The following is a 14761-nucleotide window of genomic DNA, read 5'->3' as shown; positions in this document are numbered from 1 at the left end:
ATTTCACACCGCTTCACTAAACGCAGGAACTTCCACGTGTGGAACGAAACGTGGATGGCACGTTTAGATCTCCCACCAGGTTACGGGGGATGGCAAGCAGTGGACGCCACTCCACAGGAGACGAGCGATGGTGAGTTTAGCCACAAAGGCACTTTTAGAGATGAAATTATTCTTCCACTTTTAAAGGATTTATCTCCTAGTATGTCAAAGTCTTCTGCCGATGCCTGTAACGACAGTTTGTCCTTTCGCATGAGAGAGGCTAAAATTTGGAGAAACCACGTGCCAAAGTGTCTCGCCATTCAGGAGGCAGAAATAAGGGGATATTCGAAGACCGGCATGGTTCTCCGCATGGGGCCACAGGAGAAACCACGTGCGCTTTAGGCAGACATGCACAAGATACTCAAAAATGTATTTAAGATAAGATAATAAATACTAACGTTAGAATGTAATTAAGATAGAGTATAAATACATGAAAATTAATGTAATTAAGATAGAGTACAAAATATTTCAAAGAGTATTTGAAATACAATTAAGGTACTATTTACCTTGAACGCAAAAAGTCACCGGTCACTGGTCAATGCGGCAAGTCGCCGCTATGTCACATGAATCACCTAAACCCCGCGCACTACGCTAGCCGCCGCTGTGTGATAGGAGTCATCTAAACACAAGCCCCGAAAATATGACAAAGAGACACCATAACTCCACTAAGTATATATGTGACGACCCGAACAAAGCAAACTTGTAGCAGGTCCCTGCTCGGCGAGGTCAGAATTCGGCGTCACCGCGTCAGGGCACACATAATAGAACCCTCACTGGCCAAGGATTAGTACACACGGGGGTACACACATCTCTACATGGAGACTTCTAAGAAGGGCCAATGTCCGGGTCTAGAGTCACTATCCGGGTCAAGCCCGAGGGACTCAGGAAATTTCCACTGAACAAGCAAGATAATGGAAAGACGAGACACAAAGCTTGAGAGGGAGATCCAAAACATGTAATTAGAGTATAGAGTAGAAAATACCATAAAATGTATTTTAAATAGAGTACAAATACACAAAACAAAAAGTATTGAGTAGAGTACCAAAACACCGCAAATTGTATTTAAAATACAGTATTGTAAATACAATACTCCAAATACGTACAAGTCTGGCTTTAGGTTGAGTTGTTGCCCGCTTATTCGGGAGAGGGACCAATGATCTCGCTCCATGGGCAATAAGGGAGAGAGGGAGCTAGGGAGCTGCGCAGACAGCTGGCCTCTTGCATAGCGTAATTCTGGCACTGCGAGAGAGACGCCTTCGCTCACTCCCTCAGTGCCAAGCAGGAAGGGGCGAAGCGTACCTAATCCCATGGTAACTGCCTACTCCTCCGCAGGAAAATTACCTGCTTGGCGTCTCCCTCTGTCTATACTGAGCTGACCGAGCTTTGGAAAGCACATTTTCTGTAAACTTTATTACAAAACTAGCTTTCACCGGAGTCAAGTATGGCCTTGTGCATTGAATATGTGGACTACAATATTGCAAACAGTGCATTAAACAGATGCGGTTAGAGATGGTTTCTCAAACCCTTTAATAATTCCGTGTTAATTATTTGGTATCAAGGTTTCTACCAAGTGGGACCGTGTTCTGTGGCGGCCGTTAGGAAAGGAGAAATCGGATACATGTACGACTCCCCGTTCGTGTTTGCTGAAGTGAATGCTGATGTGGTGCACTGGAAAGAAGACCCCGACAGCTCATTCGGGTGGACACGTCAAAAGACTCTCACTTATCAGTAAGACGCTGCTGTTGATATGCAATGTGAAAGCTCTGCAACTTATTTTGCATTTGTTCAGCATTGGTCTAGGAGTCTTAACCAAGAAGCCCAATGTGGACCTGAAAGATGGCATCGAGGACGCAGAAGACATCACTTGCTCCTACAAGATCAAAGAAGGTTATACGAAGATTATCAACTTTTATTAGAAAAATTGTCTCGTAACACAGAAGAGAAAGATTCAAAATCTATGGTCCTGTAATGTTCCGGTTAGGACCCCCGCTGTCAGAACAAGAGCATGGTCCGAATAATGACTTAGGACGGCAGTTTCGTAATCTGCATAGTACTCTTAACAAAGCCGACCTTTAACCGATGAATTTCCAGGACCACCGTAGTACCCGTGTCTTAGATACGTTCGTACAGCACCAATCATGCTTGTGTGCAACGCGCAAGCTGTAGCCCCGTGACCCGATTCGGGCACCTGGTAACGATATACCTATGAAGCCAGTCGATCGGACCACCATGTGTTTGTAGGGTAGGTGTAATCACTAGGGCCTGGAAATTTAGGCACTAAAAACGACGGAAATAGGCTGGCATTTAGGCCCCCAAAAATACCAAAATAGGCAATAAAAAGCAACAAAATAGGCACGGTAATCTGGTACGCTCTTTGGCTTTCTTGGTCTTTCAGAATGCGCCATCAAGGAAAACTTGCTCGTGTAAAGGCTACAGTACCATACAAGCCTTGGCGTCTGGTACATGTACGCTGAGGCAGCCGTGAAACACGCTATATTGAATAATATTTTTAGTTTTCCGCCCTCGAAGATCTTGAAAGGCCCAGAGAGGCCAAATCTTTGGATCAAATGTACGCAAAAAAGGAACAAAAGGCGCAAACACGCAGTAACGAAAAGCAAAATGCAGCACTCAGCACGAGCCTGAAAGCCGCACTCGAACTTATACCTCTAATAAAAAGGCTCTTATGCCGTCTAAAAATGTTAAAAAGGGCTACAATTTAATAGAGTCAATAAAAAGGCAGGCAACCCCGAAAATGTCGTATTTAGGCATTTCTAGGCATTTATATAGACAAATGCCTAAAAATCCGGGCCCTAGTAATCACATGCCCAGGAACCGTGACAGAAGGTCATTGCAAGACACAGTGTGATAAGAAAATGGTGTTGCTGCGGCCTGCGGTACCGAAACTACCACCGCTCCAGAGCCATGTGTCACAGCTTACATCATGGAAATGCGCGCACTCCTGTCCGCGAGCGACCAGATCAGGGAGCGCGGACCGTTCGCCTCCGCCACACAAACGGTCCGCGTGGCGTCACTCGCGTCACGAGGATTTCTCTCTGCTCCGGTCTCTCGTGTGAACACACCCTATGGTTTGTCCGACCGGTTTTCATGTCTGGTTACCAGGTGTCCTTATCGCGTCAGAGGCCACAGCCTTGGACACAAGTATGGCTGAGGCTCTGTACAAGTGAAGTATGCACTGATAGGACACAAAAAGCACGTATTCCGCCTTTTCGCTTTGGCTAAGTTAGTGTTTTCACCTACCAGAAACAAGAACCCATGCGACGCACGATGATATCGCCCTCGTCCTAAGTTAGAAGTGCGAGGCCCACAGTCCTGCAAAGGACGGGCGTAAATACCTCCTGCATGACTGCACGTATATATACACGTTCTACGTCGACCGATAACGTGCAATGAGTCAATGTAGTCCTACAAGTGTCGTTATTCGAGTACACTACCAATTTGCTGTGCAATACGTAAGAATATAGGCATTTGTGCAAAGGCCGTCTAGTGATTCAAAATGTGCAACTTGGTATTGGTAACTTGGTGCATTTTAACTCGGTACTTTTGAGGCGTGGTAACTTTCAGAGGAACTCGTTTCTTTTTCAGGTAACTTTGCCAAAGTAACTTAAGCTAAGATCCAAGTTACTTTTAATTCGCTTTTCACTCACGTCCACTTATTTTCTTGCTTTCTCTCCGGTTCTTTCATGGCATTTTATGCCACAGAACGTGATATTCAATCAATGACAGTATGCTATGCAGGAAGTAAGAAGCGCTGCCATTGAAATGAAGGTGAACCATTGTGCGCCCACAGGGAGTAAGATGCAAAGCGTTCGAATTGTTGGACATAAACGAAAACGATCTAAGCATGTTGCACTCCTCCGCAAGGAACTCAAGGTCTAACTCAACTGCTCACGTGCGCTGCACCTGTGTAGTGCTATTTTGTGTCCGAAGTAACTTGAAAGTAACTCGTTCTTTCTTTTAAGTAACTCCGTAACTGCGAGTTACATTTCAGGCTGAAGAACTTCATTATTAACTTAGTTACATTTTTTCACACGATAACTTAACTCGTAACGAGTTCCTTTTGACGGGTAACTTGTAACGGGTCTTCCTTGTGACGGGTAACGGGTAACAATCTATGCTAAATGGTGTCCCTAGGGCGAAAGATGTTGTCTTGCATGAGGTTTAACTGAAGTAGGGCGATGGTTATTTTTCTAGGTACTGACGAAGAGCGGATGGTAGTATTGAATGCAGCTCGAAGCGGAGGACTCGCCTTCCTGTTCGATTTGCCAGAGAAAAAAAATGAGGACGTGATTCTGAAGCTGCACGATATCGAAAGTATCGAGATTGGGAAGCCTTTCGATATAGTCCTCAGCATGCAAAACCAGAGCAACGAGCAGCGGACAGTGAACGCAGTCCTGTCTGCTTCATCGGTCTACTATACTGGCATATCCGCCAGAAAAATAAAGAGGGAGAGAGCAACGTTTGTGCTACAACCCAGAGATGGTAAGTTCGCTTCCCGCTAGTTCTTGAGGACCTTGAAAGGGGAGTCGGAGGAGGAGTGTCGTTGGGAGGAACCGAGAGGTCTGCCTGCCTGATTAGGCGGCATGTTTCTCGGGAAGGGAAAGGTGGTGGAGAGGAGGAGAGGAAAGGGTGAAGTGGAAGACCGAGCGGAATCCGCTCGGGGGGAGGATAGCTGCGTCCATGGGCCGACTTCAGGGGAACTGTGCCGGCATACGCCTATTACACATCTGAGGGAAACCCAGGAAAAACCCCAGACGGCACAGCCGGCCCGCGGATTTGAACCGCGGACCTCCCAGTCTCCAAGCGCACGCGTTACCGCTGCGCCACCGGAGCTGGTGAAAGGGGAGTCCATGCGAGTACCTCGAGCATTTCCGAGGTCAACCGAGTTCGAACTTCTTGAAAAGTTTTGACCATTATTTTTTCCCACAAACCCTACTTTGTCTCAGTAACTTGCATGCGTGCCATTTCTATGCGACCTGCTCAGAAGATATGCTACGGACAAACGTGACCATAGATAACGCTCCATAGTCTATTATCAACTGCCGTTGGCAAAAGCAGGTGAACGTGGGGCATTTTCAATTGAACCACGTATGTAAGACCTTATGCAAGGATGAGATGTGCCCATTGTTTAATTAATCAGGTTGATTAACAGTGGACCTGTTACGGCGGTTGTCTGGATAATACTAGAGAGAAGCGACCCCTTCGGATACGCTAAAAATAATGGCTTACTCATTTCGCAGAGGAAGTCCTGCTGATGAAGGTGGAACCCCACGAATATTTGGACAAATTGGTCGATTATGCCATGGTGAAAATCTACGTAATCGCCAATATTCAAGAAACACGTCAGACGTGGTCCGAGGAAGACGACTTTACCATTGAAAAACCACGCCTCAATGTACAGGTGGGTGCTAATGATAGGCCTGTGCTCGAGTACAGATAGCAAAACTGGAACACGCACTCACGTTCCACTTTTTCGGTTTTCACAACAATGTTTTTAAGGAAAAGCTTATGGCCTTACCGCGTTAACATATCGCACACTATAAAAATGTATCTTTCCTAGCTGGTCACATATCCGAACTAGAATCCGACGAGAAACCGGTTTAAAGGCACAACAATCATATCAGGTTCTAGAGATACGGCACATGTATTTTCGGTAGCTGAGCTATGTGAAGGAGTCCATCATTAAACCGCCATGATATAGGGCGTGCTGAAAAGTTCTCGGCCCTACCGACTTCCAGCTACACGAACGCGATCTCGTCATCGTATAGACCACGGGTATAGACACAAAGAACGAGACGAAGAAGAAGAAGACCTGTTGGCTTGCTATTCGGCAAAGAAAAAAGAAAAATAAATAAAAGAAGAATAAAAGAAGAAAATAATTAGGAAATAAAGGATAAACTAACAAACGGCGAAACAAGGATGAGATAGATTAAAGACAAAGATGACTTCAAAAAAAAAGATTACTAACAAACGGTGAAAGAAGGATGAGATAGATCAAAGAAAAAAGATTACCTAAAAAGAAGAAGATGAGGTTAATGCGTTGAGGGCGAGGGGTGAGGATGGGGCACTGAAGAATGAGATGGCACGACTTGAGTTCACAGGCTGTTCTTGAAACCTCAGGAATGTGAAAACTGCTTTGGTCACAGACCGCTGTGTGGGATGTTGTACTGCGCCGAGCAAAGTGGCCAGAGAAAAGTCGGTGCACCGCAGCTCGAGTAGGCGTCGTCTGAGAGTGGCTCGGGGGGTGTCGAATCTGTGGCATCGAGAAGAAAATGTGGAATATCAGCTTCAACAGCGCAATTGGGGCAAGTGGAGAATACTCATTTTATAGAGAAGCAGAGGTGTCCTGGCGACATTAAGTCGTAGTCGGTATAGAATGGACGCTTCTCGACGCGAGCAGTGGTGTGTGGCAACGAGATCCATCGACGGGTCGATGGACCGGAGATGATCGTTCAATCGGACAGCGTCCTCTTGAAACTGCCGAGTACCGCTGTGGAGGATTCGGCATATCTATAATCGACATGCTGAGGCTGAAAGTGGTAGTGAACAGTTATTGAAGGTGACGTCCCCATGATCCTGACGTGCTAAGGCGTCTGCGCGGGTGTTTCCGTGCAGGCCGATGTGACTGGGTACCCATTGGAAACACAGGCTTATGACTCGAGGATAGAAGTTTGTTGTATGTTGCGACTATCATGGCCGCCGATTGTTCTGGTACAATAATTTGCCAGAACTTCTAGCGGAAAAGAGTTCTCGTAGGACTCGGAGGTGATAGGAGCAACCGAAGCAGATTTCGGAGAGCAGACGTCAGATTTCTCTTTTCAATGGTTAAAGAAGCTTTAGGAACGATGTGCCAAGTGCGTTGAACGTTGAGGTGAATACGTCCAATTGTTATAAAGGTCCATGACTCTAGGTCGCGTTCTTCCTTGTCGGGCTGATAACTTTTCAGCACTCCCTCGTAAAAACACATGGAGATTATCAGTATAATATATGGTGAGGCACGCTAATACAATCGTCTTTCTACTTGGCATAGCTTCCTCCAGCAGTCAGGCGCATCGCCCCTTGCAGTTTGAAAATTTCGATTTCGTGAAATATGACTTATTGTGTATTTCCCGATGTTCTTCTTTTGTTTGTATGTAAACCAGCGAAGAACCTAATCGTGTATTTTGTATGCTACACCTATCCTATATCCTGTAGGTTTATATGTATCCTTGACGTAACACTTTACTGGTTTATTACACCTTATTATATCTATATTGCTCGCAGATCGAAGGTGATGTCAGAGTGGGGAGGCAGCTCAATGCCATCCTTAGTTTCCAAAACCCATTGGATCAAGATTTGCAGGAATGCATGTGCACCATTGAGGGTCCAGGAATCGCAAATGCTTTCGTCCTTCAACTACCGTAAGTGCAAGTATGAGACGAGTGTCTCGTTGTAACCGCGTACGCACGTGATATGTCCATGATGTCGGAATGGTGGTAGGTGGTGTACGTTCAAGATGCCTCTCGTTCTTTGGGAGTAGAGAGTTTTAGCAGACCGCTGGTAAACGTCAACGTGATTCATACCTACCAGTCGCACCATCGGTAACTCAGAATCTTATGTAATTATATTATGTAATTATCTTCAGAGTTCGAGGTAACTCGTTACTGTAACTAAGTTCTTTTTTTTTTTTTTGTAACTTGTAACCTAACTCGTTACTCTTGCCCCGTGGTAACTTTCAGAGGAACTCGTTACTTTTTCAGGTAACTTTGCCAAAGTAACTTAAGTTAAGTTCCAAGTTACTTCTAATTCGCTTTTCACTCACGTCCACATATTTTTTTGCTTTCTCTCCGGTCCCTTCATGGCATTTTTTTTTTTTTTTTGCCATAAAGCGTGATGTTCAGTCAATGACAGTATTTTATTCAGGAAGTAAGAACCGCTGCCATTGAAATGGAGCCGAACCATTGTGCGCCCACAGGGAGTAAGATGCAAAGCGTTCGAATAGACTTCTACCAGAGAAACGTCATCATGGCGTTGGTAGACAGACTGAAACCGAAACAAATCGGAAGGAGACGGCTGGGTTCCACGAACGGGCACTTGTTCGGTGCCTCTCATTGAAAGAAAAGTATAGGACCGAATGTCGCGTCCCTTTCAGGGACCATCGTAGTCCCCTCAAGACCGTGGCTTTCGGGCGCGACCTTGTTCATCTCTAGCTTAGAACGTAGTTCAACTCTACCAAATTTGTGGCGCTGTCGCACACTATGACGTCATTTGTTTCCAAACAGGGAGAGGTCTATCGTTGGACATAAACGAAAACGCTTTAAGCGTGTTGCACTCCTTCGCAGGCAACTCAAGGTCTAACTCAACTGCTCACGCGCGCTGCACCTGCGTAATGCTATTTTGTGTCCGAAGCAACTTGGAAGTAACTCGTTCTTTTTGTTTAAAGTAACTCAGTCACTGTGTCACTGTCAGTTACATTTCAGGCTGAAGAACTTCGTTATTAACTTAGTTACATTTTCGACACGGTAACTTGACTCGTAAACGTCACACCCATAATGTCTTGTGATATGCTGAGAGAGACAAAATAGTTTCTTCGAACTTCTCACACGGCAAATATATCGAAACTTCTTTTTATGTTTTAGGAATGTGAGAGCGCGAAGTTCGTGGGTGTACCGACAAACTCTCGTACCTCGGCGTCCTGGACCACGCAAGATCGTCGCAGTCTTCAATTGCCGCGAGCTCTTCAACGTTGAAGGCTCCGCAGATGTCGTTGTGCAAGAATAAAGGCAGCTGAAGCTAATGCTGTAATTTGCGGCATAACGAAAATGTCGAGATTTTTTCAGTGTCGTAATGCTTTGAGATTTTTGCAATTGGCCTTACCACTTAGCCCACAACTTAATGGACCGCGGGCGTGTCGCCACACTGTTAATGAAAGAATAAATGTTGTACACCCAATGTTTCCTCTCTTGTGCTTCCACGAAATGTAGTCGGTCAGTAGTAAACATTTGGAAGTAGTAGTAAGACGTAGGGTGATTGTCCGTCAGTCGGACAGTAAGAACTTGCAAAGCGTACCCATTTTAGAATATTTATATGCAATTCACTCATTACATGGCGTTGAAAAGTATATACATTACAAAAATGTTTGCGCTATTTGTCAGACGAATGCGCCGTGCGAGGAAAATACGGTCTCTTTTTTTCTTCTTCTGACCTTTACGTGGAACCCAGCACTTTGCTGCACAGATACATCGGCTACCACATGGAATAGAAATATTGTTTTTGCAAAGGAGTCGTCCTGCTCTCGCCTACATATTAAAACGTCGTTATGCATGAAATGTGGCTTGCGTCCTGCGCATTCTCCGTGTAACCATGAGAGTAGTATGTAGGCAGCTAACACTCAATACATGTCTATGACGTTGTCATCACATATTTGTTGCTGTTATTGTTGTTCTATCACCATTTCACCTTCATGCCATTAATCTGCGAAGTCCCTCGTAAAGCTTCCCAATGAACTCCAGTCATCATTTCTCAATGATGAGGAACCGTAGGTACCTTGATCGAAGTGTACTTGATGCTCGTTTGATGTATCATAATATTCATCTTGGTGTCCTGCGGCACTCTGTAACTTCTTCAAGAGGCTGCAACCCTTTAACAGCTTGATTTTTCTAAACTTGCTCAGCTTGGTCGGCTTCTTCTGGATAATGTACGTCGGCCGTATCACTTCTCGTATGACGTGCACCTGCTTGACACCGGAAGGAACGGGCGAGGTGGGCGCAGGTTTAGCAGGTGACGGTGCAACTGGTGGAATGGGAGCAGTAGGAGCTGGGACCACTGGAGCTGGGAGCACAGGTACTACCTGCGGTACCAGCACAGCCTTCGGACCAGATGGAACCTGAACCAGCTTTGTCTGATGGTGGACCACCACACTGAACCTGGAGCCCGGCAGTGGGATGACATTTCCGGTGACGGGTTTCACTATTGGTTCAAAGACTGGCTGCAGCGTAACATTTGGCAATACAGGGAACACTTGGATGGGCTTTGGGTACGGAGGGGGGTATTGAGGTATGATGCCGGGTCTTGGAAGAAGGACCACAGGATGAGCTATGGGATACCCAGTGGGTTGAAATGGGAAACTTGGAAGGAGGACTGTCCTTTGTGGGACATGTGGATGCTTCGGCTGGACCTGTATTGGGGCCGGCAGAAGAACCTGGGTGAATGGATGTAGAAACTTTGTCCCACTTTGTACCACTACGCCAGGATTTCCAAGAGGTGCTTGAGCGATGACAGGAAGGCCAATTGGTTGCAGGTTTGGAGGAGCCACCACGGGAGGAGGAAACAAAAAGTTTTTCTGCGCTGCGACGGGCGCATGAACTGGAGCCACTGGAATCTGTTGTAGGTATTGAACTGTATGACTGTAGCTTCTAGCCCAGGTCAACGCAAACAGAAGCAGCACAGCTTGAAGTGTCTGTAAGTGAAGATGTGCATCGAGTTTAGTGTACGGGGATTTGATATTCATTTATCGTACTTAGGGATCTACGAGACACCTGGGAATATTACTTCCAATTAGCGATGTGTATACCACATCCTTTTACTTCAAACACTGCATGAACAGTGGGGAATGCAGAGCCCTTGGTTTATCCTGAAAGACACTACATTGCTTGCAGGATGCACTCATCCACGACCTCAATCCTCTGGATCATTTTGATCGTGATTAATTACCCCTGTGTCACTTCTATTCCTATACACGATCAGGAAGGACAAAAAGGACATGGCTTTTCTTTCATTTTTAAACCGTAAGTAACGTCATCAGAAAAATGAAAAACCATTGTCATCACAAACCTTAGTGTCTGCTATACTTCAAGTGCAACATAAATGACAGGACAGGTAGTACAGGAAGAAGTCCGTAAAGAAGCATCACCATTATAATGAACCAGCGTTCTCTGCGAGGCTTCTCGTTGCACCATCTGTTCACAGCGCAGACCTCTATCCTCTCATGACAACACACGCGCTAAGCGTAACCGCGAGCGCTCAGTTAAGCCGCAGATATATTGACATTGTCGGACTTCCAAATAGACCACGGTAACGCTACATTGCAACGATATTTCCTTGCCGTTTTATTAGAAAAAGCAGAAAAACATATCTATCCCAGGCAACGGAAGGACAATATCCGCAAGAAATGGTTTACTGGTTACAAAGGAACGTGTCCGTAAAAGCACCCCTGCTGAGCTGAACCGGAACTGAGCCCCCCCCCCCCCTTACACACACACGGGGTAATTGACATTCAGCAAGGAGTAGAGAACTCGACAAGAAGAACAGTTCCTGTTAGGAGCAGCGATGACACACAACTCATATAGTCTAATAAAGACACATTGAAGCAGACACCTTATCCCGAGAGCCGCCGCTGATGCGAACAGAGATTGTTCCTCTACTGGACACCGTCCTCAATATTGGCATTGTATTTAAAGTTGGTCGGGGAATTGTGACTCACAATGTCCTGCACGTTTTCTAACTCGTAATCCCCCGATACTTTAAATACGATGCCAATCTTGAGGACGGTGTCTAGACGAAGAACAGTCTCTGTTAGAAATATGAGCGGCTCCCGACCTGAGGCTTATCTGCTTCAATCTACCGGATCGTGGATTTTCCGCTTTTCGACTAATAAAGACGAGTGTGCTTGCAATATTTTCGCACCTTACGAACCAGTTTGATGTAGTTAACCAACATCACGTTCCCCTTGACGACAGAAAATAAATTTCGCGTCATCTAACAACCCCAAAGTCACATTTTTTGTCAACCAGTGCCAATCAACTCAATATTGAGCTTCGCCTAACCTGTTCAAATAAGCCTAAATTTTTGCTACCGAGAAGCTGAACTCAGACCGGGGCCGATATGCATGATCTCGCACCGAGAAACAAAAGATATTAATAATGTTTCTGACGTCTGGTCTATTCGGCACTTGCAATTCACTTCATCATTTCATGGCATAGCGCTAAGACGAATGAATGAAGTTTGAAGAAGCTACTATCACAATTAAATCGAAAATCGAATGCCATCAGGAGATCGCCATGAATGAATTCATGCTGCAGGTGCAGCATGAATTCGATCACGACAGTTTTAGAACACAGAGCTGCGGACAAACGTGTCGTGGACGTACCTGAGACGACATGGCAGTGGAACAGACGACGGCTTCCCGCGCAACTCGTAATCAAGCGCCTTCTATTCGCTTAAATAGACTCATCCTTTGGCCCAGTTCAGAAAAAAATATTCGGGCAATGCAAGGATCGAAGACATGCATGTTCGCACGATTGAAGGGCGCCTCCCGTGTTGACCTCGGTGAAAGTCGCGTGAAATGAATGCATCACTCGAATGTCGGTTAATGGGTAAGGAAGCACTGGAGCGTCAAAGTGTCAACGACATTTCTCGCTTGGTTTCTAGCAGAGGAGTGACTTTAACAGCGGTTGGGCTGTACACATTTAGATAAGGTACTGAAAAGAGCGAGCGCAGTGGAAAAGCAAAACACATGGATGTGCATGTGGTGTCAAGCAGTTTGTTAAGCGGTAAGGGAACATATCCTATTTTACGGATATTGCGTTATATTTGGCAAATGAAGTTAAATATTTATTTTTAGTGGCAGTTTTCATCCTCAGCTGCCATCATCAACGGCTGCCGTCGTTGCTCGGGCGAAGTGGGCTGTATAACCTTAAGACGAGCTACAAACAAGAAGTGGGCACACGTAGCTGTCCATTTCGTGTTTGTCGTTCTTCTGTCCTCAAGCTCAAAGTAGTGGTGCCCACCTCATCCCTGTACACGTAAAATCATTAGAATAGAATAGAAGTAGAAAGAAAAGAAAATGGAAACGTAGGACGCACTGGTGGTACCAGCTGTTCCAGGACGCTTGACGTGTGAAAGCACTGAATGATTTAAAATATTATTTCAGCACGTATGTCCTTGAGGTAGTTCACCAGGGCACACAGTGCAGGTTGTTGGTGCTGCTTTGGCCAGCAACCCAGTACCTTCTCAACACTAAAAGGTCGGTTGTCAAGTTTCGCGACGGCGTTCTTCAGTGTTCGCCGACTAGAGTCGGAGCGTCGGCAGGTGACCAGCACGTGCTCCGTGTTCCCCACAGTTCCGCAAGTTGAACAGTTCGGTGATCCATGACACCTATCTTATGAAGGAATGCTGCTACGAACGGGACGTTGAGTCGCAGGCGAAGGATGACGAAATCTAACGGCCTTGGCATCTTCGATGGGAGGCAGTAGGTGCAGTTGAGGTCACTTCGCGCGAGGAACGAATGATTCATGACGTCGCCTGTCCACATGGTCTTAGAGAGGCGATTACGTAAGGAGGCGAGGAAGTACTTTGCATCAGATTGCGTGAAGTAGATTTTATGAGTAGTTCTTTTATGGTGAGCAATTCGAGCAGCCTGTTCCGCCTTCTCATTTCCACTGATACCGCAGTGCCCTGGGATCCATTGGATGATGATGTAGTGACCCTTTGTTTCGGCAGAGTTCAATCAACAATCATTGACAATCAATCATCAATTATTGTTCCTATTAGGTCATAATTGTATAAAGGGCATCGACATTAAATTCTATTATCGCGAAAATAAAGTGTTGTTGGTGTTGTGTCATCGCTTTCCGCTACGTCGGTATACGCCGCATGCAATTCCGTTATACAACGCATTCTTGCAGTCCATCGACCCATTGATGGAGTTTGTCGTCGCTTGCCACACTGCAGTCGCAAAGAAGAATCCCTTCTCCACCGCCTACGACTCAATGTTGCCCGTACCCCCTCGCGTCTGGACGAGCGAATTCACAGTATTACGTTTTCAGCAATGAGGAATCGAATGGTACGCTTTGTGGATGGGCCAGGGTGTACGAGACCGTCCCTTTAAGTTCCCCTAACTGCACTACCTGCGTCGTGGAAGCTGACATCCCCCGCCATCTCCTGTATTGCCCACAGCAGTCCATCATCGAAGCACCGTCTACTTCAAACTGGCTGTAAGGACTTTTCTTTGGCCACTCTGCTTGGCCCATCCCAACCTTATTCTGCTTTTCTTTTTTAACATATCCCCCCCGTTGTGCAACGCCAAGACGGCGGTTTCCCAGACGACGAGCTCGTATTGTTACGTTACGTCCTGTTGTTGTTGTGCCCAATGCTCAGGTTTCGTTGTCATGGAGCTTGTCCACCATCTTGCCTGCGTGCAGGCTATCTTATCTGTCCCGGACCACGACCGACCGTCACTGCGCCCTTGGTTGTTGCTGACAATTTATGGAGGTGTGGTGTGACCTCCCCAAACGATGACATCATGTGGTCCATGTGTTGTCAGATAACCTTTCTTTGAAACAGTTTCTGTCATTATCCGAGCCTTGACCACCATCTCTTGGATGAAAGAGACGGTCGCATCCGGAAACCCATCTATGAAACCGATACCACTATGTTCGGCATCGGCTGACAATTTACTTGGCTTTTTTTTTTTCGTCCAAAAAGTTGTTAGATATCAAATAAACGAATTTTAAAAATCAGCTGCAGAGGCGTGACGTCATTTTCTAAGCGGAGCAGTGCGACAGCGGCGCTCAGAACAGAAAGGCGCCGTCCAGGGGCCCCCTAACTCTCTGAGACGCCCGCACGGCCGTGGCATTCCTTTTCTCAAGATCGCGCCCTCATTGATTCTTAGGGAGTGACGTTTTCTCGTTTTTCCAGAAAGGGAATTCCGGAATATTCTCAACAT

The 14761-nt window shown here is 46.0% G+C and overlaps 1 protein-coding gene across 1 annotated transcript in view; it reads left to right on the top strand.

The window, feature by feature from the left end:
* Positions 1-8988, top strand: part of LOC135377909 (hemocyte protein-glutamine gamma-glutamyltransferase-like) — a 33667-nt gene extending 24679 nt beyond the window's left edge. Inside the window, exons 9-15 of the mRNA XM_064610655.1 lie at positions 27-130; positions 1599-1767; positions 1829-1926; positions 4252-4539; positions 5298-5458; positions 7321-7457; positions 8676-8988. Of these exons, the coding sequence (XP_064466725.1) occupies positions 27-130; positions 1599-1767; positions 1829-1926; positions 4252-4539; positions 5298-5458; positions 7321-7457; positions 8676-8817 (1099 nt within the window). The 3' untranslated portion in view covers positions 8818-8988. The remainder of the gene's footprint in view (positions 1-26; positions 131-1598; positions 1768-1828; positions 1927-4251; positions 4540-5297; positions 5459-7320; positions 7458-8675) is intronic.
* Positions 8989-14761: the final 5773 nt, after the last annotated feature.

The sequence above is a fragment of the Ornithodoros turicata genome, chromosome 1 (assembly GCF_037126465.1).
Source record: "Ornithodoros turicata isolate Travis chromosome 1, ASM3712646v1, whole genome shotgun sequence".
NCBI classification, from domain to species: Eukaryota; Metazoa; Arthropoda; class Arachnida; order Ixodida; family Argasidae; genus Ornithodoros; species Ornithodoros turicata.
This window is presented reverse-complemented; position numbering and strand designations above follow the sequence as displayed.